General features: G+C 47.9%; 3 protein-coding genes across 4 annotated transcripts in view; 2 read left to right on the top strand and 1 right to left on the bottom strand.

Annotated features, from left to right (window-relative positions):
• The window catches only part of ttc29 (tetratricopeptide repeat domain 29), a 29,691-nt gene that overhangs the window by 5,798 nt on the left and 1,651 nt on the right, over nucleotides 1-22,242 (bottom strand). The gene's annotated exons all lie outside the window — the stretch shown is intronic.
• On the top strand, nucleotides 1,795-8,833 carry LOC133156279 (C-type mannose receptor 2-like). Its single transcript, XM_061282065.1, has 8 exons — nucleotides 1,795-1,923; nucleotides 3,727-3,938; nucleotides 4,015-4,127; nucleotides 4,310-4,437; nucleotides 4,508-4,570; nucleotides 4,647-4,802; nucleotides 4,887-4,969; nucleotides 8,798-8,833. Exons 1-8 carry the CDS (start codon nucleotides 1,845-1,847, stop codon nucleotides 8,831-8,833), a joined length of 870 nt encoding a protein of 289 aa, XP_061138049.1. The 5' UTR covers nucleotides 1,795-1,844.
• On the top strand, nucleotides 9,392-21,580 carry LOC133165331 (C-type mannose receptor 2-like). The gene is made up of 47 exons (XM_061294936.1): nucleotides 9,392-9,602; nucleotides 9,679-9,791; nucleotides 9,974-10,095; nucleotides 10,167-10,229; nucleotides 10,310-10,465; nucleotides 10,550-10,641; nucleotides 11,106-11,220; nucleotides 11,300-11,350; nucleotides 11,426-11,596; nucleotides 11,826-11,939; nucleotides 12,016-12,123; nucleotides 12,274-12,482; nucleotides 12,562-12,674; nucleotides 12,823-12,944; nucleotides 13,017-13,079; nucleotides 13,160-13,321; nucleotides 13,434-13,522; nucleotides 13,788-13,908; nucleotides 14,028-14,063; nucleotides 14,142-14,309; nucleotides 14,503-14,622; nucleotides 14,691-14,801; nucleotides 14,871-14,906; nucleotides 15,344-15,564; nucleotides 15,637-15,749; nucleotides 15,862-15,983; nucleotides 16,057-16,119; nucleotides 16,203-16,358; nucleotides 16,471-16,559; nucleotides 16,963-17,083; nucleotides 17,290-17,325; nucleotides 17,407-17,574; nucleotides 17,667-17,798; nucleotides 17,867-17,977; nucleotides 18,040-18,072; nucleotides 18,139-18,324; nucleotides 18,541-18,687; nucleotides 18,844-18,978; nucleotides 19,048-19,208; nucleotides 19,283-19,406; nucleotides 19,491-19,545; nucleotides 19,618-19,678; nucleotides 19,743-19,876; nucleotides 19,947-19,990; nucleotides 20,067-20,240; nucleotides 20,318-20,472; nucleotides 20,544-21,580. The coding sequence occupies exons 1-47, from the start codon at nucleotides 9,417-9,419 to the stop codon at nucleotides 20,649-20,651; spliced, it is 5,490 nt and encodes a 1,829-aa protein (XP_061150920.1). The 5' UTR covers nucleotides 9,392-9,416; the 3' UTR covers nucleotides 20,652-21,580.

Genomic DNA, 22,242 nt, shown 5'->3' with positions numbered 1-22,242 from the left:
CCCGTGAATGAGTGAGTGTATGTCATTGAAAATAACAATTGTCGGCTCACAGAGAGTAAAATTTCTAATGGAGGAAGGTTCAGGACGGTGCTGGCCCGGCGGCGGCGCGGCACATTTTGATAACCATGAATGAGACCGGGACAAGATGAGAGTGCTGGAAAAAGAAACATTTGTTACCAGCAGCATCCTGTCAGAAATATGTCTGGAACAAATTTAGGTTCCGAGAAAAGGGAGATAAGAAAAGGAAACCTAACTGGGAGATAAGAAAACGAAACCTAACACACACGCACACACGCACACACACGCACACACACACATAGTCAGTCGCTTAGGTGCTCTCGTGAATGAGTGAGCGTATGTCACTGAAAAAGACAATGGTGGAATCCCAGAGTAAAAATTCCAATTGATGAAGATTCAGGACAGCAAGGAAACGGTGCACCACTGAATGACCTTCAAGGTAACTAAGACGGCCTGAGCATCACATCACTTACTGGAAACAAGGGAGGAGAGCAGAGACAAGAAAGCGAAACCTAACTCACAGGCAAAGCGATACATATTAAGGAAACGTTTGCTCCCAAATTGATACTTTTCTTGTGCCTGGTGGAAAAGTACATACTGTACTGGCCCAAATATAAGACAACCCCGTGTGTCAAAGTCAAAGGTCAAAGTCAAAGAAATCAAAATGACGTTCCCACTATCCCACGGTGACAAGACATAGTACACAATATACATACAAGTAAACAACACAAGAAAATAAAAACAAGAAGGCACAAACAAGGAATAAATAAGAGTGATGAATAAATAATAATTTTTTTGGGGGGGGGGGGTATCCTGAGACACCCCCAATAGCAAATCGGGAGAGACGAGGGTCGCTCCCATGTGGGGCCGGTGGGGGCCATCATTTGATCGGCTACAAATGAATGAAATTTTAATCTAGCTTTTAATTCAATGCATTTTCAGTTCCACCATTTTGGGAACTGCAACACCCATTTTGCATCGCAGTTCTCTTCCCGGTGTCTCAAGTTGGGCGCTACCACTCGGGCTTTGATGTACCAAAGTCAAATTCCTTGTTTGGCACGCTCAAACGTGGCGAATAAACAATCTTGAACATAAAACATAATTCAACTGCTACAGTAGCCTATTTTGTTATATATTTTAATGATGTATCATCTTTTATTTTCTCTTCTAGTCCCCCTTGTGACGCGGCCGTATTCCACTATTCTGTGCGCCTGCCATCGGGCCGGTTGAATTTGAAACTCCCGGGCTGGAAAATGGTCCCAGCAGGCCACCTTGGCTAAAAACAGCCGGTGCCTTTTAGGAAGCCATCCTTCCTGCTACGTGACAACCTGCTCATTTGCCTTTTTTCGCAAGCAACCGCCCCTGATGTGATGAGAAAATGTCGGCTGATTGAGTGAGCCAATGTTTCTGATCTTTCAGTCAGTCGACGTTGTCATGAGCTGATTCCACTTTGCCTGATGTCGAGTAAAAAAAGTAATAATAATTTTACACATGACTCGGCTTCACTTTAAAACGTAGGTTGAAGTGACCCCAAAGGTTGTCCCCCTTTCTTGCGTCCCCTCTTTCCCATAGCAAATAAATGGTGTCCAAAGTCTGGACAAAGGTGGCCAAAATGATATCGCATTCCATCGCTCAAAGACGCGCACACGTACAGAGCGTCTCCGCGGGAACGCGCTCTTCCAACGGTGCGTTACTCGCGAAGGTGGGGGCCGAGCAGCAGCCGCACCAGCCGCAGCCGCAGTACCCGAGCGAGTGAGCGAGCGCCTGTCGAGCGGAACGAGTGCGTGCACCACACCGAGATTTCTGCGTTCTATACCTTCGAAGCCATGATGACCCCGCCGGCTGCGCGCCTGGCGCTGGTTCTTCTGTCTTGCATTGTATGGAAGTTGTACAGCTGCGTAGACGGTGAGTACATCGACCAAAATGTACAACTTAATGACAACGTTGGAAGTGTGTGGTTCGGATGGCAGTGCGGATCCGCCGCCGGGTTCAAAATTGGACCGACTTAGGAAGCTGGGTGAATTGGTCACAACTACGGGGCGTTTTGGCATTTGAGAAGTTTTGGGACGAAATAGACTGTTCTGCGCAAAAAAGTTTAGTTTGATTTTCAACCCAAATTCGGTCCACGTTTCTGACCCAAATGGAGTTCTTTTCAAATAGATGTAACAGCGCTTGCTCTTGTGCACGTAAACTTTGTGTTCTGAGTGCAAAGAGTCTTTTTTATCTGTTTTTATGCCTCTTTAACAAGCCGACATCGATTGCGAGACACAAGGGCACAACCCCACTCCCCCCTCCCTCGCCCAAATGCGCACGGCGACTCGAGAGAAAGAAGTTTGCGAGGAAACAAATCTTAAAAAGATGAAGTGACAGAGCAGAAGACAATGATTGTAATTGATAAATATGAACATGCGAGAACCCCAATATCACAGGGAGGATGATATACAGCAAATCCTCAACATAGACATGTATGTTTGGGGAGTAAAAGAGCCCCAGTGAGGACAAAATTGTGTATCACTTTGTTGGAAAGGCAAACTCCGTTTTTCTCCTCACTTACTGTCTCGGAAATAAGCACAGGTTGTACTTAAGAGTATTGACGATGTCCGTCCGGTCTGCAACAAAAGTCGTTTATTCAATGTGGCGCTAAGCATAAGTGATCAAATAATCATTTGGAAAGTGATGGAGTGTCCTCCCTGCTCTCTTTTTACCACCAAACAATGTTTCGTAGCGAATAGGACATGCAACCGACACAATTAGAGGAGCGAATATATCATTTGATCCACTTTGATGGCACTTGTTTGTCCGTCCCTCCAAACAAAAGCTACGAAAACGTCATTCGGGCTACAGTCTGTCTGCGTATATAGCGACGTGCACACGCGAAGTTAGCAACACTATTGGCTTTAATATTTGCAACCACACATTGCGTTTTTTCTTTAAAAAAAAAAAAAAAAAAAAAAAAAAAAAGGGGCAAATATGTTGCACTGGAGCGTGTGTGGGCGGTGGGGCAAAGGAAGTGATAGTCACGAAGATTTGTTACAAGAGGCGTGAAATTCCAACACGTCTTCCTGTGCATAGATTGTCAAAGTATCTTTTGGTAATGGAAAGAAAAATGAAAAAGTTGGAAGTGGAATTTGTTGACCTCTAGCGCCATCCTGTGGGCAGGAGTTGAGTTAAAAAAAACAACCTTTTCTCTCCCCGAGAATGACAGAAGTGGACTGTATTTCTTGCCTTTTTAGACATGTGCAACAGTCCTTGAACTCATTCACCTTCTTGAAACTGTTATCTCGTGACAAAAATGTGTCTTGTTGATTTTTTTAGTGAATATATTACTTTAGTTTGTATCTTTTGGCGATAGATGAAAATTAATCTTAAAAAGTCAAGTGGACTCTTTTGACGTGGGCCGCACTTGAGTAAAAAAAAAAAAAAAGCTTGCCTGGCCAAGTGGTAGCACGTGGACTGAATTTCCTCCGTTTTTAGACATGTGTAACAGTCCCTGAAATTAATCAGCATCTTGAAACCGTTTGATGATTATCTCATGGAAAAAAAATGCCATGTTTATGCTCTCAGGCTTTTAATGCCCAAGTCAGTCATGCAGGTGACGCAATTTGGCAAAAAGTGAATTCGGCCGACTTCCTTCTATGTCTGTCTGCTCAATTTGTGTTTTTCACCAAACGCTGAAAAATGACCAAGGCGACATTGCTGTTTCATCAGGATCAACCGAGGCATGTGACACAGGCAACGGATGGACTCTTCACGGCTCCCACTGCTACAAGAAGATGGAGACCCCCAACGGTTGGCTGGGGGCTCGTTACGACTGCGTCTTAGAGGGCGGCGACCTTGTCTCCTTCACCGACGAGAACAAGCAAGACTTTGTGAAGGGGCAGATGGGCGACAAGCCGTTCTGGATCGGACTCTCCAATCTGGTAAGACCAAAGTGCTAGCTAGCGGCTGTTGGCTAGCTACAGGTAGTTGACTGACAACCGGGATTGGTTTCGGCAGGACTGCACAGAGGAGTGGTGTTGGTTTTATGAAGCGGGAGAAAAGGAGCTGACTTGGTCCAACACCAGTATGACGCCGGACTACACCAATTGGGACACGCGTCAAACGGGAAGGTAAGAAGGTCACCTTTTTGCGTTCTGTGTCCGGCAAGATGCACAGGAACATTTTGGAACGCTTTCCAAAAATGTGCGAGCAGGTTCAAAAACAGCTTTTGTTTTCTTTTGATCCGAAAAGAGGAGAGTCAACTCCAAATTGGCTTATTGTGTGTCTCGTTCTCCCCACTTTTCCCCGACAGCTCCAATGTTGCTTCCTGCGCCTACGTCAACCAAGGTGTGCACCCCTATGGTAACAATCAGCCTGGCAAGTGGAGACATGGCTCGTGCGCATCCTCCTTGGCGTACATGTGCGAGCGGCCGCTCGACGGTAAGTCTGTACCCCCGTTGTAATGTTGACGCTGAAAGAAGAAAAGCGCAACTACGTCATCTTTCCGCAGCCTGCTCGAATGGACGTACCTGTTCCCACAAAGAATCTGGTTCCATTTACAATCAACTGGAGAGTAAGTGGCAGCGGCGCTTCTTTTCACACCGCGCCATCTTTTTGTGGTTTTCTAACGAGGTTCTTTCGGGTTTCAGCTTCCTTCTGTGACTCTGGCGAGTTCCTGTACAAGGACTCGTGTTACCATTTTGAGGAGACAAAAACAACCTGGCAAGCGGGTGAGGATTTCTGCAAGAACAAGGGAGGTCACCTGGCCAGCGTCCACTCACAGGTTGACGGAGAATTTTTGTATGGTGAGCGAGCGCCAAGGCAAAATGAGCAGGCCAGCAATCCACCCGCAATGTTTCACAACAAGTCTTTGTTCTGCTCTCCTCAAGGTCACGCGCGAGGTGATGGATGGTATTGGGTGGGACTCAAGAAGACCAATGGCAAGTTGGAGTGGAGCGACGGATCACCCACAGTAAGTGACACGTGTGCAACAGATCGAGGTTAAAAAAAAAAGGGCAAAGGTTAAAAAGTGTCATTTGGGCAGAACAAAGTTGTGCTGAATCAGGAGGACAAATCTGACAAGAATGCTCTGCCGGTCAAATGGTTTGATTTGAATTTGACTTGCCTTGAGTCGTGTTACAAGACAAACGGGCTTTTTCATTTTATGAGGATTCAAATGATCATTTAGAAGGGAAAAAACAATCAAGTGATCAGGAGAATCAAAGTGCACCTTTCATTTGTTCATTGAAAAGTTCCAGTCTGAATATGGCAACAATTCTGATTGTGAGAAAGCGGTTATGAGTAGGGTTGCAAAGGGGTGGAAAATTTCCGGTAAATTTCCGGAAAGTTTCCGGTAAATTTCCATGGGAAGTTAAGCTCGGGAATTTTGGAAATATTCCAAATTGGAAACTTTCCTTGGGAATTTATGGGAATTTATGGGAATTTATGGGAATTCATGGGAATTTAATGGGAATTTATGGGAATTGAGGGTAATTTAGTGGAAAGGTATCATATCTAAGCAAAAATAATTGTTTAGTTATAAGCAAAATAATACAATTAAAGCAGATACAATTAAAACAGATTTATTTATAAGTTGAACAATCAAACAGAACAAACACATGAACGTGGAGTTAAATTTTACTCAAAAATGAACACAAATGCATCCCCCTAATCCAAAAATCCAAACAAAGTCCCATTCAAAATGTTAAATAAATCTCTCCAAAAAAGTCCCAATCCACATGCACATAAAAAAAAGTCAGCTTCCCTAGAGCTTCTCAAGCTTCTCATTTTCTTGCTAAACCCTTTCAGGCAGTAGGCATTCGTGGGTCTCAACATCCTGCATGTCCACTTCCTCAACATCGGACTCTAACTCTTCCTCTTCAGAGTCACTGTCCAGCCTTGTGGAGGATGGCTCTTTGTCAGGCTCAAAGAGCCTCAGGTTAGCCCGAATAGCAACCAATTTTTCCACTCTCAGATTTGTGAGCCTGTTGCGCACCTTTGTGTGTGTGTTCCCAAACATGGACCAGTTTCGCTCTGAGGCAGCTGATGATGGTGGGATCTGGAGTATGATGGAGGCTATAGGTGCAAGAGCCTCCGATCCACAAAGTCCCTTCCACCAGGTGGCTGCAGATATATGCTGGCATGACTGCCAGATTGCATCCCCTTCCCAAAGGCCTTGCTTTGTTCTGTACTTTGCCAAACTGCCAAGTACTTTGCCTTTATCAAGGCCCAGGTGGTCTGACAAGGCTGTAATAACGGTGTAAGCACTGCTCATCTCTTCCCCAGAGAGTAAATCCCTGTCATATTTTGGGTCCAGCATGTATGCTGCTGCATGCAACGGCTTCATGCAGAACTCCCTGCGCTTTTCTAGCAACTTCACAACAGCAGTTTCCTCTGCTTTAAGCAGTAGGGAAGTGGGCAGGACTGTCTGGATGTCTTCTTTGAGGTCTGCAAAAAGACACTGGACATCTGATAAGATGGCACCATCACCCTCTATCTTGGCTATTGCTGCTGCAATTGGTTTGAGGATTCCCAGACTGCTGGACAATCTTTCCCAAAACACATCATCTAACATGACTTTCTTTATGTCACTTTCGATGCCTGCAGTCTGGGATATGGCCATCTCTTGCAGGGACTCCTTTCCATCCAAAAGACTGTCATACATGATGACAACGCCACCCCATCGTGTGATGCTGGGGAGCTTCAGCGTGGTATTTTTGTTTTTTTCCTTTTGCTTTGACAGATAAGTTGCTGAAGCTACTTGTTTGCCCTTCACATACTTGACAACTTGCTTCACTCGCTTGTATAGAGTGTCCATTGTCTTTAGTGCCATTATGTCTTTAAGGAGAAGATTGAGAGCATGGGCAGCACAGCCAATGGTTGTTATATGAGGGAAGGTCTCCTCCACGTGTTCCCAGGCAACCTTCATATTTGCCGCATTATCAGTCACAAGTGCAAAAACCTTCTCTTGTCCAAGATCATTGATGACCACTTTCAGCTGATCAGCAATGTAGATGCCTGTGTGTCTGTTGTCCTTTGTGTCTACACTCTTGAAGAATACAGGTTTAGGAGTGGTGACAATGTAGTTGATGATACCCTGTCCACGGATATTTGACCATCCATCTGAGATGACTGAAATACAGTCTGCTTTGTCAATAGTTTCCTTGACTTTTGTCTGCACCCTGCCAAACTCTTCATCCAGCAAATGAGTGGATAGCGCATGTCTGGTTGGGGGGGGTGTATGCTGGCCGGAGAACATTCAAAAATCTCTTCCAGTACACATTGGCCGTTAGCATCAGGGGTGAGCCAGTTGCATAGACTGCACGAGCGATACACTCATCTGCACGTCTCTTGCTTTGTTCATCCATATGATCAAAGAATCCTCTGATGCCAGAGGGACCAGGAGCTGATGAGAGGGTATCTGACTCTGATGCGGCTGATGCAGATTTATTTTCATCTGTAGTGGAACTCCCATCTGTTGCACGTGTTGAGCCTTGAGGAAATTTGTTGCACTTTGCAATATGCTGCTGCATTTTTGTGGCATTTTTTGTGTATGCCTTTTCACAATATTTGCAGATATACAAAGACTTTCCTTGCAAATTAGCTTGTGTGAAATGTCTCCACACATCGGATGGCGCACGTGGCATTTTTCTCTCTTTGATGTCCCTGAGCTGTTGAAGTTATATTAAAATTATTAAATTGTTTATAATTTAATATAAAAAAACAACTAAATGTTATTGTTCTTAATTCTTAACCCACAACTCTGAAAAAATACAACAATGTGTCTGTGAAGCTACACATCCCTGGGGATGTGTCCAATGTATCCTGGTGGAGATACAACTCATAAAATCCAAAATATACAAGATGTTTTTAAAACTATTAGTTATTGTTATTTACTTAGGTGCAAATGATATCTAGCAACATCAAAGTTCCACTCCTGTCTGTTAAAGTGATATTTACTGTATAAATTGTGGTTTATTTGGTTTTGACCAGTTTTATTTTTTCCACCATAAGGCTAAATATAGCACTTACATATAAAAATATCTCTAAATATATTACCATATAATGTCATCAAAACTTACTTCACTTCATGCAGTCCACAGGCTCAAAAGTCTGGCTTCAATTTGTGTGCTCTGGACTCAAAAGTGTGGTCCAGAATTGTATAAATCATCTGTGCATGTGATGGAGGAATGAACAGCACATGTAGGGGGCGTGGTCTCAGTGGCCCTGCAGCTATGTGAGCATGTGATAGCAAAGATATTCAACTGTGCTGCATGATATCTGGTTGTTTTAGTCAGGATTATGCTAAAATATTATTTTACACAACTATATTTAAGTTCCCTAATAAGAACATACCTTCAGTTTAGTAAATTCCCGGTTTATTCCCGTTTATTCCCGTTTATTCCCGTTTATTCCCGTTAATTCCCGTTAATTCCCATGGAAAGTTTCCAAGTTTGAAAATTCCCGGAATTTTGCAACCCTAGTTATGAGAATGAATTGGAGAGACTTAAATCAATGAAGTGACTTTGAAGGAATTTGCTGGGAGGCCATCTGAACAACTGCAACACCTAACACGCTCAAGTCACGCCCACCCGCTGTGTCCTTCCTCCGCAGAATGACGTCCAGTTGCAACGTGACGGTGGTGCCTGCGGCCAATTGAATATAAAAGGTGGAGTTCACATGTATCCTTGCGACCAGGTTTACCCACCCATCTGTCAAAAAGGTCAGAAAGTCGCGACCTCTCATTTGCCCTTTGTCTTCTGGTTGCTCTCTCATTTTTGATCCTCTCACGTCCCGACAGGCAAGGCCAGAGATTTCTTCCGGTATCTTCCGGTGACGACATCGCCATCAGGTGGGAGCTTTTTGCTATGGGCAATATGGGCGACCGCTCAGGGCGCAATACACGTGGAGGCGCACAAGCACTCTTAAGAAAAAAAAAAAAAATGGCCCGTTTCCTAGCTCAGTCACTTTCATCTCAAATTGGTTCAATGGGCACTGAGGTGCCCTTATTGTCACGTGATGTCGATTTGCTGCGGAGAGGCGTGTCGGGTCAGGTCGGGGTTCTTTCGTTTGTTCGTGATTTGTGCGTGCGTGTAAGAAGAGCAGCCCTCTCTCTCCTCCCGCCCCTCCCTCACCTGCTCCGAGCAGGCAAGAGGGGGGACAGCAGAGGCCGGGGAAGAAAAGCAAAGGGAGGGTGGCGGGGGGGGATTCCAAGGCCACACAACTGCTTCCAAATGAACTGCCTTTCACTCATCCAAAAAATAAAACTACTTATCCACATGTAATCAATTGGGTTATGTGAATTTGGCCGACTTCCTTCTTGTCTGTCTGCTCAATTTGTGTTTTTCCACCAAACGCCTACAAATGACCAAGGTGACATTGCTGTTTCATCAGTATCAATCAAGAAATGTGACGGAAAAATGGGATGGACTCTTCACGGCTCCCACTGTTACAAGAAGATGGAGACAACCAACGGTTGGCTGGGGGCTCGTCACGACTGCCTCTGGGAGGGCGGCGACCTTGTTTCCATCACCTCCAAGGACGAGGAAGACTTTGTGAAGGGACAAATGGACGACAAGCCGTTCTGGATCGGACTCTCCAATCTAGTAAGACCAAAGTGCTAGCTAGCGGCTGTTGGCTAGCTACCGGTAGTTGACTGACAAGCGGAATTGGTTTCGGCAGAACTGCAAAGAGGACTGGTGTCAGTTTTTGGATGTGGGAGAAAAGAAGCTGACTTGGTCCGACACCAGTATGACGCCGACCTACACCAACTGGGACCCGCGTCAAAAGGGAAGGTAAGAAGGTCACCTCTTTGCGTTCTGTGTCCGGCAAGATGCACAGGAACATTTTGGGAACTTTCCAAAAATGTATGAGCAGGTTCAAAAACAGCTTTTGTTTTCTTTTGATCAAAAAAGAGGAAAATCAACTCCAATTTGGCTTGTCGTGTGTCTCATTTTCCCCCACTGTTCCGCGACAGCTCCAACGTTGAGTCCTGCGCCTACGTCAACCAAGGTGTGGAGGTCTACAATCAGGCTGGAAAGTGGAGACATGGCTCGTGCCAATCCTCCTTGGCGTACATGTGCAAGTGGTCCCCGGATGGTGAGTCTGAACCGTTCTCGGGACGTTCTCCTGAAAGTAGGAGGAATTGCAATCACGTGGTCCTCCTGCAGACTGCCCGGACGGATGGCCGTGTTCCTACAAAGGCTTGGGTTACCGTTACAATCGAGTTGAGAGTGAGTGGCAGCGACGCTTCTTCTTTCTCCACCCGCAGCGTCTCCTTGTGCTTTTCTAACGAGGTTCTTTTGGGTTTCAGCTTCCTTCTGCGACTCTGGCGAGTTCCTGTACCAGGACTCTTGTTACCATTTTGAGGGGGCACGTAAAACCTGGCAAGCGGCTGAGGATTTCTGCAAGGACAAGGGAGGTCACCTGGCCAGCCTCCACTCACTGGTTGTCGGAAAATTTTTGTTTGGTGAGCGAGCGCCAAGGCAAAATGAGCAGGCCAGCAATGGACCCGCAATGTTTCACAACAAGTGTTTGTTCCGCTCTCCTCAAGCTCACGTGCGGCGAGATGGACAAGGATGGTTGGCTTGGTTGGGACTCAGGAAGAACAATGGCAACTTTGAGTGGAGCGACAGATCATATCCAGTAAGTGACCTACCTACCTGTGCGCAACAGATCGAGGTCCAAAAAGTTGTCAATTGGCCAGAATGAAGCCGTCGAGTTAAAAAGTGTGATTTTTGCAGAGCATAATTGTTTTGAATTAGGAGGACAAATCGGACAAGCATGCTCGCTCGCTCGCTCTGCCTGTCAAATGGTTTGATTTGAATTGAGTGGTGTTGCAAGACAAACGTGTTTTTTCATTTGATGAGGATTCAAATGGTGGTCAATTGAATCAAAGTGCACCGCTCGTATTGCAGGGAAACATTTGTTCATTGAAACGTTTCAATCTGAATATGGCAACAATTCTGATTGTGAGAAAGAGGGTATGAAAATGAATTGGAGAGATTTGAATCAATAAAGTGACTTTGAAGGAATTTGCTGGGAGGCCATCGGAACAACTGCAACAACTAACACGCTCAAGTCACGCCCACTTTGTCCTCCCCCCGCAGGATGATGTCCCGTGGTATAATTCATACAGATTATCTGAGTGCTCCAAATTGGCATTTGATGGTAACGCTCACCCGACCCAATGCGATGACCTTCGTCCATCCATCTGTCGAAAAGGTCCGAAAATCACGACCTCTCATTTGCCCTTTGTCTTCTTGGCGCTCTCTCATGTTTGATCCCTCTCACATCCTTGCAGGCAAGGCCAGAGAATTTCTTCCGCTTCTTCTGACGCCGACATCAGCATCAGGTGAGCGGGCGTCCTACCCTGCAGCCCACATGCAAAATACCATCTGCCCTCAAGTGACCCGAGTCTCGCTTGCAGGCAAGAGCACAAAGTGCGGCTGGTGGGAGGAAAACCCCGACAACGACGGCTTCTGCTACCTGATCAACTCCAAGCCCACCAAGACCTGGAAGGAGGCGCGAGACAAGTGCGCCCGCCTCAGCGGCAACCTGCTCGGCATCACCGACTCGCAGGAACACGCCTTCATCCAAGGTAGGCTGTCCAATGTGCTTGATGAAAGAATCCATGCGGGAGAAAGTGGAATCGAGGGAGCACCGAAGGAATCACTTTTTGCCGAGTTTTTTTCATTCCGAACAAAAGCTTGTGGCCCCCAGCGACAAGGACAGGACACAAGCCAGACGTCATCCGCACTTCCTTACGGTTAAGCGTTTCGCACATGCACCTGTGAGATGTTTCAACCGTGTTTACCTTTGACCCAAAGGTCTCGTGCCAAAGGCTTCCTCTTTGTGGTTGGACACCGACGACACCACGGTCGAAGACGGCAGCGAGCAGTCGGCCCAATCCTCACCCGATTCCGTCCAGTTAGCCGCCGCAGGTGGGTGGGTCTAAAACTTGGCCGGAAAATGTCCATTTCCGTCAAGGAGCGCTGAGCATCTGCCGTCTCCTTCCAGGTGACTCCAGTGACCCCTCCGGCCGACGCTGCAACTTTCTCAGTGGCGAGGGCGGCGGAGAAGTCGGCGATTGCAAGAAGAAGCGCGGCTACGTCTGCAAGAGAAGAGGTAAGACAAGGTGCTCGGTCCATTCTCCCCAACGCGTGATTTTTGTCTGATGTCAGTGTTGATGCAGGTGTGGTCCCCTTGTTTGTCGCATATCTTAATTTTGCTGAAGAATGCAAAAAACGTGTCCAAAATGTGTCCGTCTGTCCTTAGTCGTTCAGACATGTGAAACAAACCAAGGGTGGCGTCGCTTCGGCTCCAACTGCTACAAGAAGATGGAGACCACCAACGGTTGGCTGGGGGCTCGTTACGACTGCGTCTGGGAGGGCGGCGACCTGGTCTCCATCACCTCGCCCTACGAGGAAAGCTTTGTGAAGAAGCAAATGGGCGACGAGCCCTTCTGGATCGGACTCTCCAATCTGGTGAGACGCAAGCGCAAGCAAGCGTCTGTTGGCTCGCTGTTGTTACGCCACTGACGACGGGCGGGTTTGAACTCTCCAGAACTGCGACAAGACCTGGTGTCAGTTTTTTGAAGCGGGACAAAAGAGGCTGACTTGGTCCAACACCGCTGTGACGCTGAACTACTTCAACTGGCACTCGGGTCAAGAAGGAAGGTAAGGAGCTCATGTCACCTTTTTGCCTCCATGCAGCGAGATTATGGAACCCGTTTGCAAAATTTGAGAGAGCACACGTGTCAAGGGAAAAAGCAAGGGAAAGCCTCCCAATTGGCACGTTTTTCACCAGTGTGTCGTCTCCCGACAGAGCCAAGCTTCAGTCCTGCGCCTACGTCAACCAAGGTGTGGACGACCATAATCAGCCTGGAAGGTGGAGATATGGCTCGTGCGGATCCTCCTTGGCGTACATGTGCAAGAGGACGCCCGACGGTAAGTGTGCACGTCCCTTGCCATGTTGACGCTGAAAGGAGGAAAGAATGCAATCGCATCGTCCTCCTGCAGACTGCCCGGAGGGACAGCTGTGTTCCTACAAAGACTACGGATTGGGCTACCATCGCATGGAGAGTGAGTGGCAGCGACGCTTCTTCTTTCCTTTCACACCTGCAGCGCCCCCTTGTGGTTTTGTAATCCGTGTTTCTCGGCAGCTTCAGCTTCCTTCTGTGACTCTGGCGACTTCCTGTACAAGGACTCTTGCTATCACTTTTGGGGGATGGAACAAACTTGGAAGGAGGCCGAGAAGTTCTGCCAAGAATCGAAAGGTCACCTGGCCAGCGTCCTCTCACGGGACGAGGGCCAATTCTTGGCTGGTGAGCTTCAAAACAAACCGCCGATGCCGGCAATCGTCTCACAGCACCTCACAACATCTGTCAAGTTTGAATGCTCGTCTTGTGCTCAGTTGCGTTTTCTGATTTCCTCAAGGTCACATGCCCTACAAAGGAGGATTGCAATCCTGGGTGGGACTCAAGAAACACGACGGATTATTTAAGTGGAGCGACGCAACACCTGCAGTAAGCCAAACGTTTGGAGCCGTCTGCAAAAGTTGTCAATGGTCCAGAATGAAGGTGTCCCATCGGATGGCAAAAGTTCCAAGTCAGGCCAAAAGACAAAGTTTGACTGAATTAGGAGAAAAAAAAAGTTGGGAAAGGTTGAGTGTGAAACTCCAATTGTGCTTTAGCTGGCAGACAGTTGTAAACGGGCAACAATGCGGCTCAGAAATGAGACAAATGGATACATCTAGTGTGAGAAAATATTGATCTGGCGTGTCGTCCGCAGGGCAAGATCGAGTGGGTCCCAGAGAGGCCGGCCGGACGGGGTGACTGCGCTGCCTTGTCGCTGACTGGAAAACATGAGGACCAGCCCTGCACCGATATTCAGCCATTCATCTGTAAAAAAGGTCAGCAAGTGATGATGAACACGTGCTCTCTCATCATCATACCTTTGATATATAATGCACTTTACATTTTAAGGCAAATCGAAGAGTGCTAATGTGTCCTCTCTTTTCCTTCCTTGCAGCCAAGGTCCAAGACTCTCTTCTTCCTCCGCCGCCAGGTGGGCGTCCCATCCGCCAGTCGACGTGTGTTCTTTTGTTGCCCGTTTGCCCTCAAGTGACTCCTCTCTGGCTTGCAGGCCAGAGTGCAAAGTGCGGCAGGTGGGAGGATCGACCCTCCTCCGACTTCTGCTACCTGATCCAACACAGGCCAACCAAGGCCTGGAAGGCGGCGCGGGACGACTGCCTTCGCCACGGAGGCGACCTGCTCAGTATCACCGACTCACATGAACAGGCCTTCATACAAAGTAGGCTGGTTGGCTGGCTGGCTCGCTGGTTGGTTGGTTGGTTGGTTGGTTGGCTGGCTGGCTGGCTGGCTGGCCAGTCTGTCTGTCTGTCTGTCTGCCTGCCTGTCTGTCCGGTCGCGATCAGAACTGTCTCATTCCGCCAACGTGGACTGTTTCAAACTCTTGTTGCACATTTGAACATCTACCTCCAAAGGTCTGTACATTTTTCTGCCGAGCGCTCCCTCTCTGTGGTTGGGCGTCAACAACAACATCACGAAAGACGTCAGCGGGTGGACTGACGGATCCCCGTTGGGTTACGTCGTCATGGACGAAGGTGGCTCAAAAACCCAATCGATGTTTGTCTGCGAGGAATGGAGCTGAGCATCTGTCATCTCCTTCCAGATGACCCCGGTGACCCCTCCGGTGCGTCCTGTCTTTCCCTGCTCACAAGGACCGGCCGCTGGAAGTTTGACGATTGCCCGAAGAAGAGAGGCTACATCTGCAAGAAACGAGGTAAGACGCGGCGACGCTCGGTCGATCCTCACAACGTGCCGACTCGTGTCTTTTGCTTTTGTCTTGCAGGAATTATTCCAAAACCGCCGCAGCAACCTCATGACGGTACGTCTCCTTGAATGGTGACTTCCAACGACGGGAGACAAAAACGACATGACGACGCTTGTCTTATTTTCCTAGCGTAAAGAATTCAGGTTGTAAGCGAATGAAGGTTATGCAAGATCAGCTGCTCGCCGTTCAATAGTGACTATGCCATGGGTGACTAGCCCATGAGCTAAATAATCATTTGTGGCAGCCCGAGTTGGTTCTTTGAGATCATTCAGCATCTTGAAACTGGCCGTGTTTATCTCTTGTGACTGTATTCTTTCAGGCTAGTAGCCTTCTAAAGACTTGTCAGGTGTGGGTTGCCAGTCAAGCAGGCGTCGCATTTTGGCAAAAACTGAATTGGGTCGACCTATTGCATTGTTACCTGTTTGCTGAATTTCTGCTTTTCACCAAACGTTGAAAAATGACCAAGGCAACTAACTTTGCTGTTTTATCAGCATTGATGGATCCCGAGGCATCATGTGACGCCAAAAACGGATGGAATCCTCACGGCTCCAACTGCTACAAGAAGGTGGAGACCCCCAACGGTTGGCTGGGGGCTCGTCAGGACTGCCTCTGGGAGGGCGGCGACCTGGTCTCCATCTCCTCGTTCTACGAGGAAAGCTTTGTGAAGAAGCAAATGGGCGACAAGCCCTTTTGGATCGGACTCTCCAATCTGGTGAGACGCAAGCGCAGGCTGCTGTTGGCTCGCTACCGGTAGTTGACTGACAACCGGGATTGGTTTCCGCAGGACTGCAACAAGGACTGGTGTCAGTTTTTTGAAGAGGGGGAAAAGAAGCTGACTTGGTCCGACACCGGTGTGACCCCGGTCTACGCCAACAGGGACTCGCGTCAAGACGGAAGGTAAGAAGGTCACCTCTTTGCGTTCTTTCATTGTCAGGGGGGGCACAGAGAAAGAAGGGAAAACCGTTTCTCGGGTGTGTATGTTTTTTTTTCTTATGACTTTTCTCCACAGCTCCAACATTGAGGCCTGCGCGTACGTCAACCAAGGTGTGCACTCCTCCAGTCAGCCTGGCAAGTGGAGACATGGCTCGTGCGGATCCTCACTGGCGTACATGTGCAAGCGGTCGCCCGACAGTAAGTGTGCACATCCGTGTCGACGTTGACGCTGAAAGGAGGAAAAAAATGCAATCACGTCGTCCTCCTGCAGACTGCCCGGAGGGACAGCTGTGTTCCTACAAAGACTACGTATTGGACTACCATCGCGTGGAGAGTGAGTGGCAGCGACGCTTCTTTCTTTTCACACCCGCAGCGCCCCCTTGTGGTTTTGTAATCCATGTTTCTTGCCGGCTTCAGCTTCCTACTGCGACCCTGGCGACTTCCTGTACAAGGGCTCTTGCTATCACTTTGGGAGGATGGAGCGCACTTGGGAGGATGCCGAGAAGTTCTGCCAAGAATCGAAAGGTCACCTGGCCAGCGTCCTCTCATGGGACGAGGGCAAATTCTTGGCTGGTGAGCGCCAGGGTCAAACTGCCGATGCCAGCTATCCCCCCCCCCCCCCCCCAGCGTTTCCCAATGTCTGACACGTTTGAATGCTCTTCTCGCTTTTTGTGATTTCGTCCAGCTCACGCGCCGTATGTAGGAGGATTGCAATCTTGGGTGGGACTCAAGAAGAACAAGGACAACTTTGAGTGGAGCGATGCAACACCTGCAGTAAGCCAAACGTTTCGAGCGGCCTACAAAAGTAGTCAAAAGTTCGACTTTGACAAGAATGCTCGTCATGTGCCAAGAAGAGATAAACATTGAAGGTGTTAATCAGATGGGGCATTAACAAGGACAAAGTTGTGAAATTATGAGAATAAATTGGAATGAAGTGAAAAAATAAATCACATATATATATGGTTGAAGTGCAAAGTCGCTCATTTCTGAGAATATAAAATTGAGTCTGAAACTCAAGTTGTGATTTAAGTGGATGGAAATTGTCCAATGAATTCAAGTCATACTGTGGGAAAGTTTTGATTAGTGGGAGGAGAGAGGACTCATCATTTTGGAGCAAATGCGGTGGTGGCAAGCGAAACCAAACGTGCCAAAGTCACGTCTGGCGTGTCGTCCGCAGGGCAAGATCGAGTGGGTCCCAAACAGGCCGGCCGGACGGGGTGACTGCGTTGCCTTGTCGCAGACTGGAAAACTTGAGGACTGGCCCTGCACCAATATTCAGCCATTCATCTGTAAAGAAGGTCAGCAAATGACGACCACTCACTTTGCACTTCTCAATGATAATAAATAAATAAATAAATAAATAAATAAATAAATAAATAAATAAATAAATAAATAAATAAATAAATAAATAAATAAATAAATAAATAAATAAATATGAAAAGCACTTTACATTTTAAGGCAAAGCTAAGAATGCTAACGTGTCCTCTCTTTTCCTTCCTTGCAGCCAAGGTCCAAGACTTTGTTCTTCCTCCGCCGGCAGGTGGGCATCCCACTCGGCAGTCGACGTGCGGTGGTCTCTCGTCGCCCGTTTGCCCTCAAGTGACTCGACTCTCGCTTGCAGGCCGGAGTGCAAAGTGCGGCTGGTGGCTGGAGCGACCCTCCTCCGACTTCTGCTACCTGATTCAACGCAAGCGCACCAAGACTTGGGAGGAGGCGCGAGACGACTGCCTTCGCCACGGAGGCGACCTGCTCAGTATCGCCGACTCACATGAACAGGCCTTCATACAAAGTAAGCTGTCTGTCTGTCTGTCCGGTCGCCATCAGGGCTGTTGAATTCCCCCAACGTGGAATGTTTCAAACTCTTGTTGCACATTTGACCAGTTACCTCCAAAGTTATGTACACTGCTCTGCCGAGCGCTCCCTCTCTGTGGTTGGGCGTCAACAACAACATCGCGAAAGACGGCAGCGAGTGGACTGACGGATCCCCGTTGGGTTACGTCGTCATGGACGAAGGTGGCTCAAAAACCCAATCGATGTTTGTCTGCGAGGAATGGAGCTGAGCATCTGTCGTCTCCTTCCAGATGACTCCGGTGACCTCTCTGGTGCATCCTGTCTTTCCCTGCTCACAAGCAACGGCCGCTGGAGGTTTGACGATTGCCAGAAGAAGAGAGGCTACATGTGCAAGAAACGAGGTAAGACGCGGCGACACTCGGCCGATCCTCACAACGTGCCGACTCGTGTCTTTTGCTTGCAGGAAACAGTCCAAAACCGCCGCAGCCTCATGACGGTAAGTCTCTTTGCGCAGTGGCTTCGGTGGATGCAAGAGAAAAATGACACGACGATGCTTTGGCAGGCTTTAAGGAGATCCTTGTCTGCAACAAGCATTCTGCTGACCTCGTGTGTGAGGCTGAGGGTCAGAAGCAAAGCCGCATCAGCATCCAGTCCGCCTTTTACGGTCGGCGGAGTGACGACGTTTGCCAGGAGGACGCCGACTCAAACGACGACTACTCATTGGACTACGACGACTCATTGGGAAACGGTAAGAGCTGAGAATCCACCATTTGCCAACGAAGGCATTTGTCCGCCTACCTCTGAAGCGTTTCGCTTGGTTTTCTCCTGAAAGTCTCCAAACAACTTTGGCCTGCTACGAAACGTCATGAAAATGAAGCAATGCTTACAAACCGTTCAGATGCTCGTTTGGTTCCTCATTCCAGTGCATCAATGCTCATACTCACCAATGTGTTGTAACTTGCAGAGGACACCTGCTCAGTGGAAGGCATCGTCCCTCGCTACAGGAAACTGTGCAACAGCCAGCAAAAATGCCACATTGAGCTTTTGGAGGACGAGTCCTGCCCTGCCCCCTCCAACTATCTGCAGATGGTCTATAGCTGTGAACAGAAAGGTGGGATTCACGCCTCGCGATCTTCCGCTCTGCACTGAATCTAGGACTCTTCACATTCCCAGAAAAACAATGCAAGGAGTCCCACAAGGGGCTCCATGGCCAGATTTTTGTTTTACGCATCCGTTCCGAATTCAAATGACTTTTGGCTGTCCTCAGTGTGTCTCGACAGTCTGGGCATCGCCGACGGCAGCGTCGCGGACTCTTCCTTCAAAGCCTCCTCCTCAATGGAAGACGCCACCCCAGAAAAAGCCCGCCTCAACGGGGAGTCCTGCTGGAAGCCGTCAAAAAATGGTGTGTAGAAAATTGACCGCTTGGCACTTTGGTCTCCTCCTGAGTGTTCTTTTGTCTGCCCCCCTCCAGCCCTCGGCAGCTGGATCCTGGTGAACCTCGGCTACATGAGAAAGGTGACTGCGATCGTGACCCAGGGCTGTGATAGCACCGATACTCGCTCCTGGGACATCCCACTTGAGATGAGACTGAGCGTTGATAGGAAGAAGTGGACCAAACACCCGGACGGGAAGGTGAGCCAATGGAGTCGACTGCGACCTCATCCTCCAATCTTGTCACAACAAATTAGGAAACATTCGATTTCTAGTTCATCGGCGGTGGGACTCATCTGCTTGAGAAGCCCGCGTTCGCTCAGTACGTCCGCATCCTGCCGCTGGAGAATCGTCCAGAATTTGGCCTCCGCTTTGACATCTTGGGATGCCCACATGAGGGTGAGCAACGCAATCCGCGGCCGCTTTGGTTGCCCAAAATAACAACCCCAAACATGCCACAAACTCTTGCTTTTTGTCCCACAGATAAGACCACCTGTGCCAGAAAGTTCAACAGCCTCCGCATCACCGATTGGATGACGTGAGTCACACCTGACACGATGTTTCATGACGGCCAGTCGTCAATTTCACAACTTGCACCTACCTTCTGCAGCTTCTACTGTCCACCGGGCTGTGCCAAATACTTTGTCGCTGGAACATTGGTCTACTCTGCGGTACGTGATTCCCTGACCTACTGGTCGAGGTCTTGTATGTGGCGGCAACTTTGTGTAAATGCAGGACTCGCACATCTGCGCGGCCGCCATTCACGCCGGCGTCATCCGGAACGACATCGGAGGAGATTGTATTGTGATGAGAGCTCCCAAACAGCAAGTCTACACGAGCTCCACTGGGAACGGGATCACCTCCGGACAGTGAGTGGCCGACCTTCACGGAAAAGTCCCATGAAGAGCCACCGGCTAATTAGCGCTTTACCATTTGCAGTTTGAACGACCCGCTGGGTGTGTCTCACACGTTTGCGGACGGGGGTGAGTTCCAAAACCAGTTGTTTATCTCACGCTAACTGTCATGACGACTACAACTCACACGGGGTCTCGCCTGCAGAGCCCAGATGCGCGGCGCCTGACTGGGAGGAGTTTGCCAGGTTCTGCTACAAAACGTTTGACGAGGAAAAGAACTGGGATGATGCGCAACTCGTCTGCCGTAGTCTTGGTGCCGAACTGGTGTCCATCCGCAGCGAGATGGAGCAGGCGTCAGTGAAAACTGTCTCCCACCTTGGTGCGCATCCCGACCGTTAATTAACAGTCCCCGTCAACATCGGAGAACCGGATGAGAGCTCTGTTCCCTCCCATCAGAAACCAGCGACATGTGGACCGGACTGAACGACCTGGCGCTTCCCGGCACGTTGGTGTGGTCGGACCGCCACAAGGTGACCTTCACCCACTGGGCCGCGGGAGAACCCATCCAGCGCGTCGGCCTCGACCAACACTGCGTGGCTGTGTTACGGCAGGTGCGTCCTCAAATGAGCATTGGGAAGAAGAAGAGATTTGCGCTCCACTGAAATGGATTGTTTTCTTTCAGACTGGAAGATGGAAGCGAATGTCCTGCGCCCAAGTCAACAGCTTCATGTGCAAAATGCCCACAGCGCATTTTCCAATTGCCTCACCGGAGCCACAGGTGGCGCCGTAGAGTCCGCCTGGCTGTGCCAGTTCCCAACGGCCCAAGAGCCCATGGAGAAAATTGACAATGCAAGCAAGTCATCATCGAAGACAAAGATTGAATGCCCTCCCTACTGTGCTCCAAAGAAATAGTATCACCATTGTAACAAAACCAAAAAAAACATGAAAAGACAAAAAATATCACTAGCTCAGGCCGACAACATATCCGAAGGCCTGAAGAGAGAACTTATTTCATCATAAGTGTTTTTAGCATTTAGCTTAGCTGTTATCAGCCAACTAGATGTCATGTCCAGATGCAATGTGAACGACCGTGCTATGTTCACTAACACTCGACTCTACTTGGTTTGTCTTTTTTTGGCCGCTTGACAACTTTGACTGCCTTTTTGTAAATTTACTGACTCAAAGAGCAAAACACATTGTACAGAAATTCCAGCGCTTTCAAAGAGCCCAATCGTAAGAACGGGAGAGACGAGAATAGTCTCGAGGCTGGAATGAAAGTCCAAAGTCGGTTATTGTTATCATTCGTGGTTTTGTTTTTCTTCGTGTCGTGTTGTCTAGTCCTCATCGCCTTTAAAAAGCGAGCCCGGACTTTTGTTTAAAAAAAAAAAAGCTTCTATAGAATGTATAATTACAAATAATGAATTTTGAATCACTAGAGAGCTATGTTACTGCCAATGATGTCTGCGACTGTAAAAATGTCTCTGGAAGTATTTTCCAGTATTTTCCATCATTTTCTATGGTCTCTTACAGCATCTACAATTCACTGTCAATTTATATCCAGTCATCGCATTTTTCATTATCGATTGCAGTTTTCGACTCGATCGCTGCTGTCAGAAAAATGTTGGTTTTCACTGTCGTTCTCGCTACGCTACGTTACCGCATCTACAATTCACTGTGTATCATGTTGATACCATTTTTGATTACTGATTGCGGTGTTTTAATCAATCACTGCTGTCAGAAAAGAATTAGTTTTCACCGTTGTTGTAGAAATTTCAAAATAAAAGCTATTGATTACGATTCAGGGTTTGGTCTTTTTTTTTCTTTTCTACATTTTTCGATCGATTCAAACCGTGGCAACTCAACTGTTCATTTAACTCAACTGTAAATTTCAAAACAAAAGGCACATTTTTAAATGAACTCTCAGTGGATTTGGTTGAATGAATTTTTTTGGAACACTCATGCACGCCTGTCTGGGACTGTTTGATAAATCTGAACCAGCTCGTATTTGAGACTTCCCTGTCTGGGACTGTTTGATAGATCTGAACAAACTCGTATTTGAGACCCTTGACATCAGAGGCTAGTTGACAAAACGGATACTCAACAGGCACCTACTTGGAAACACTCATTCCTGTGGCCTCTTGGAAAAAGAAAAATCATAAAATTGATCCCTTCTGGCACTGACAAAAACACAAACAGTATTGATTGACATTAAATTTGCAGAGTTAGGGTGAAAATGACACACGTGATCTTGCTGTGTTTGGGCAATCTTCATATTGTCAATGATTCTGCTTGCAGTTGGGCCGTTGCCGCACTTGAAATTGGATTTCATGTTTCTCCAAGTGCGTTCTTTTGCACAAACTTGTCAAAACAGCAAAAAACAT

Source organism: Syngnathus typhle, linkage group LG1, assembly GCF_033458585.1.
Source record: "Syngnathus typhle isolate RoL2023-S1 ecotype Sweden linkage group LG1, RoL_Styp_1.0, whole genome shotgun sequence".
Classification (NCBI taxonomy): Eukaryota; Metazoa; Chordata; class Actinopteri; order Syngnathiformes; family Syngnathidae; genus Syngnathus; species Syngnathus typhle.
Note: the sequence above shows the minus strand (reverse complement) of the source record. Positions and strands in the feature narration are given on the sequence as shown.

What these genes read in the sequence shown, in the direction of transcription:
- LOC133156279 (XM_061282065.1), top strand. Translation starts at nt 1,845, where the DNA reads ATGATGACCCCGCCGGCTGCGCGCCTGGCGCTGGTTCTTCTGTCTTGC. An exon ending in GTTGTACAGCTGCGTAGACG is followed by an intron (nt 1,924 to 3,726) that starts GTGAGTACATCG and finishes CTGTTTCATCAG; the next exon opens with GATCAACCGAGGCATGTGAC. An exon ending in GGATCGGACTCTCCAATCTG is followed by an intron (nt 3,939 to 4,014) that starts GTAAGACCAAAG and finishes TGGTTTCGGCAG; the next exon opens with GACTGCACAGAGGAGTGGTG.
- LOC133165331 (XM_061294936.1), top strand. Translation starts at nt 9,417, where the DNA reads ATGGGATGGACTCTTCACGGCTCCCACTGTTACAAGAAGATGGAGACA. An exon ending in CTATAGCTGTGAACAGAAAG is followed by an intron (nt 18,688 to 18,843) that starts GTGGGATTCACG and finishes GGCTGTCCTCAG; the next exon opens with TGTGTCTCGACAGTCTGGGC. An exon ending in CCAAACACCCGGACGGGAAG is followed by an intron (nt 19,209 to 19,282) that starts GTGAGCCAATGG and finishes TTCGATTTCTAG; the next exon opens with TTCATCGGCGGTGGGACTCA.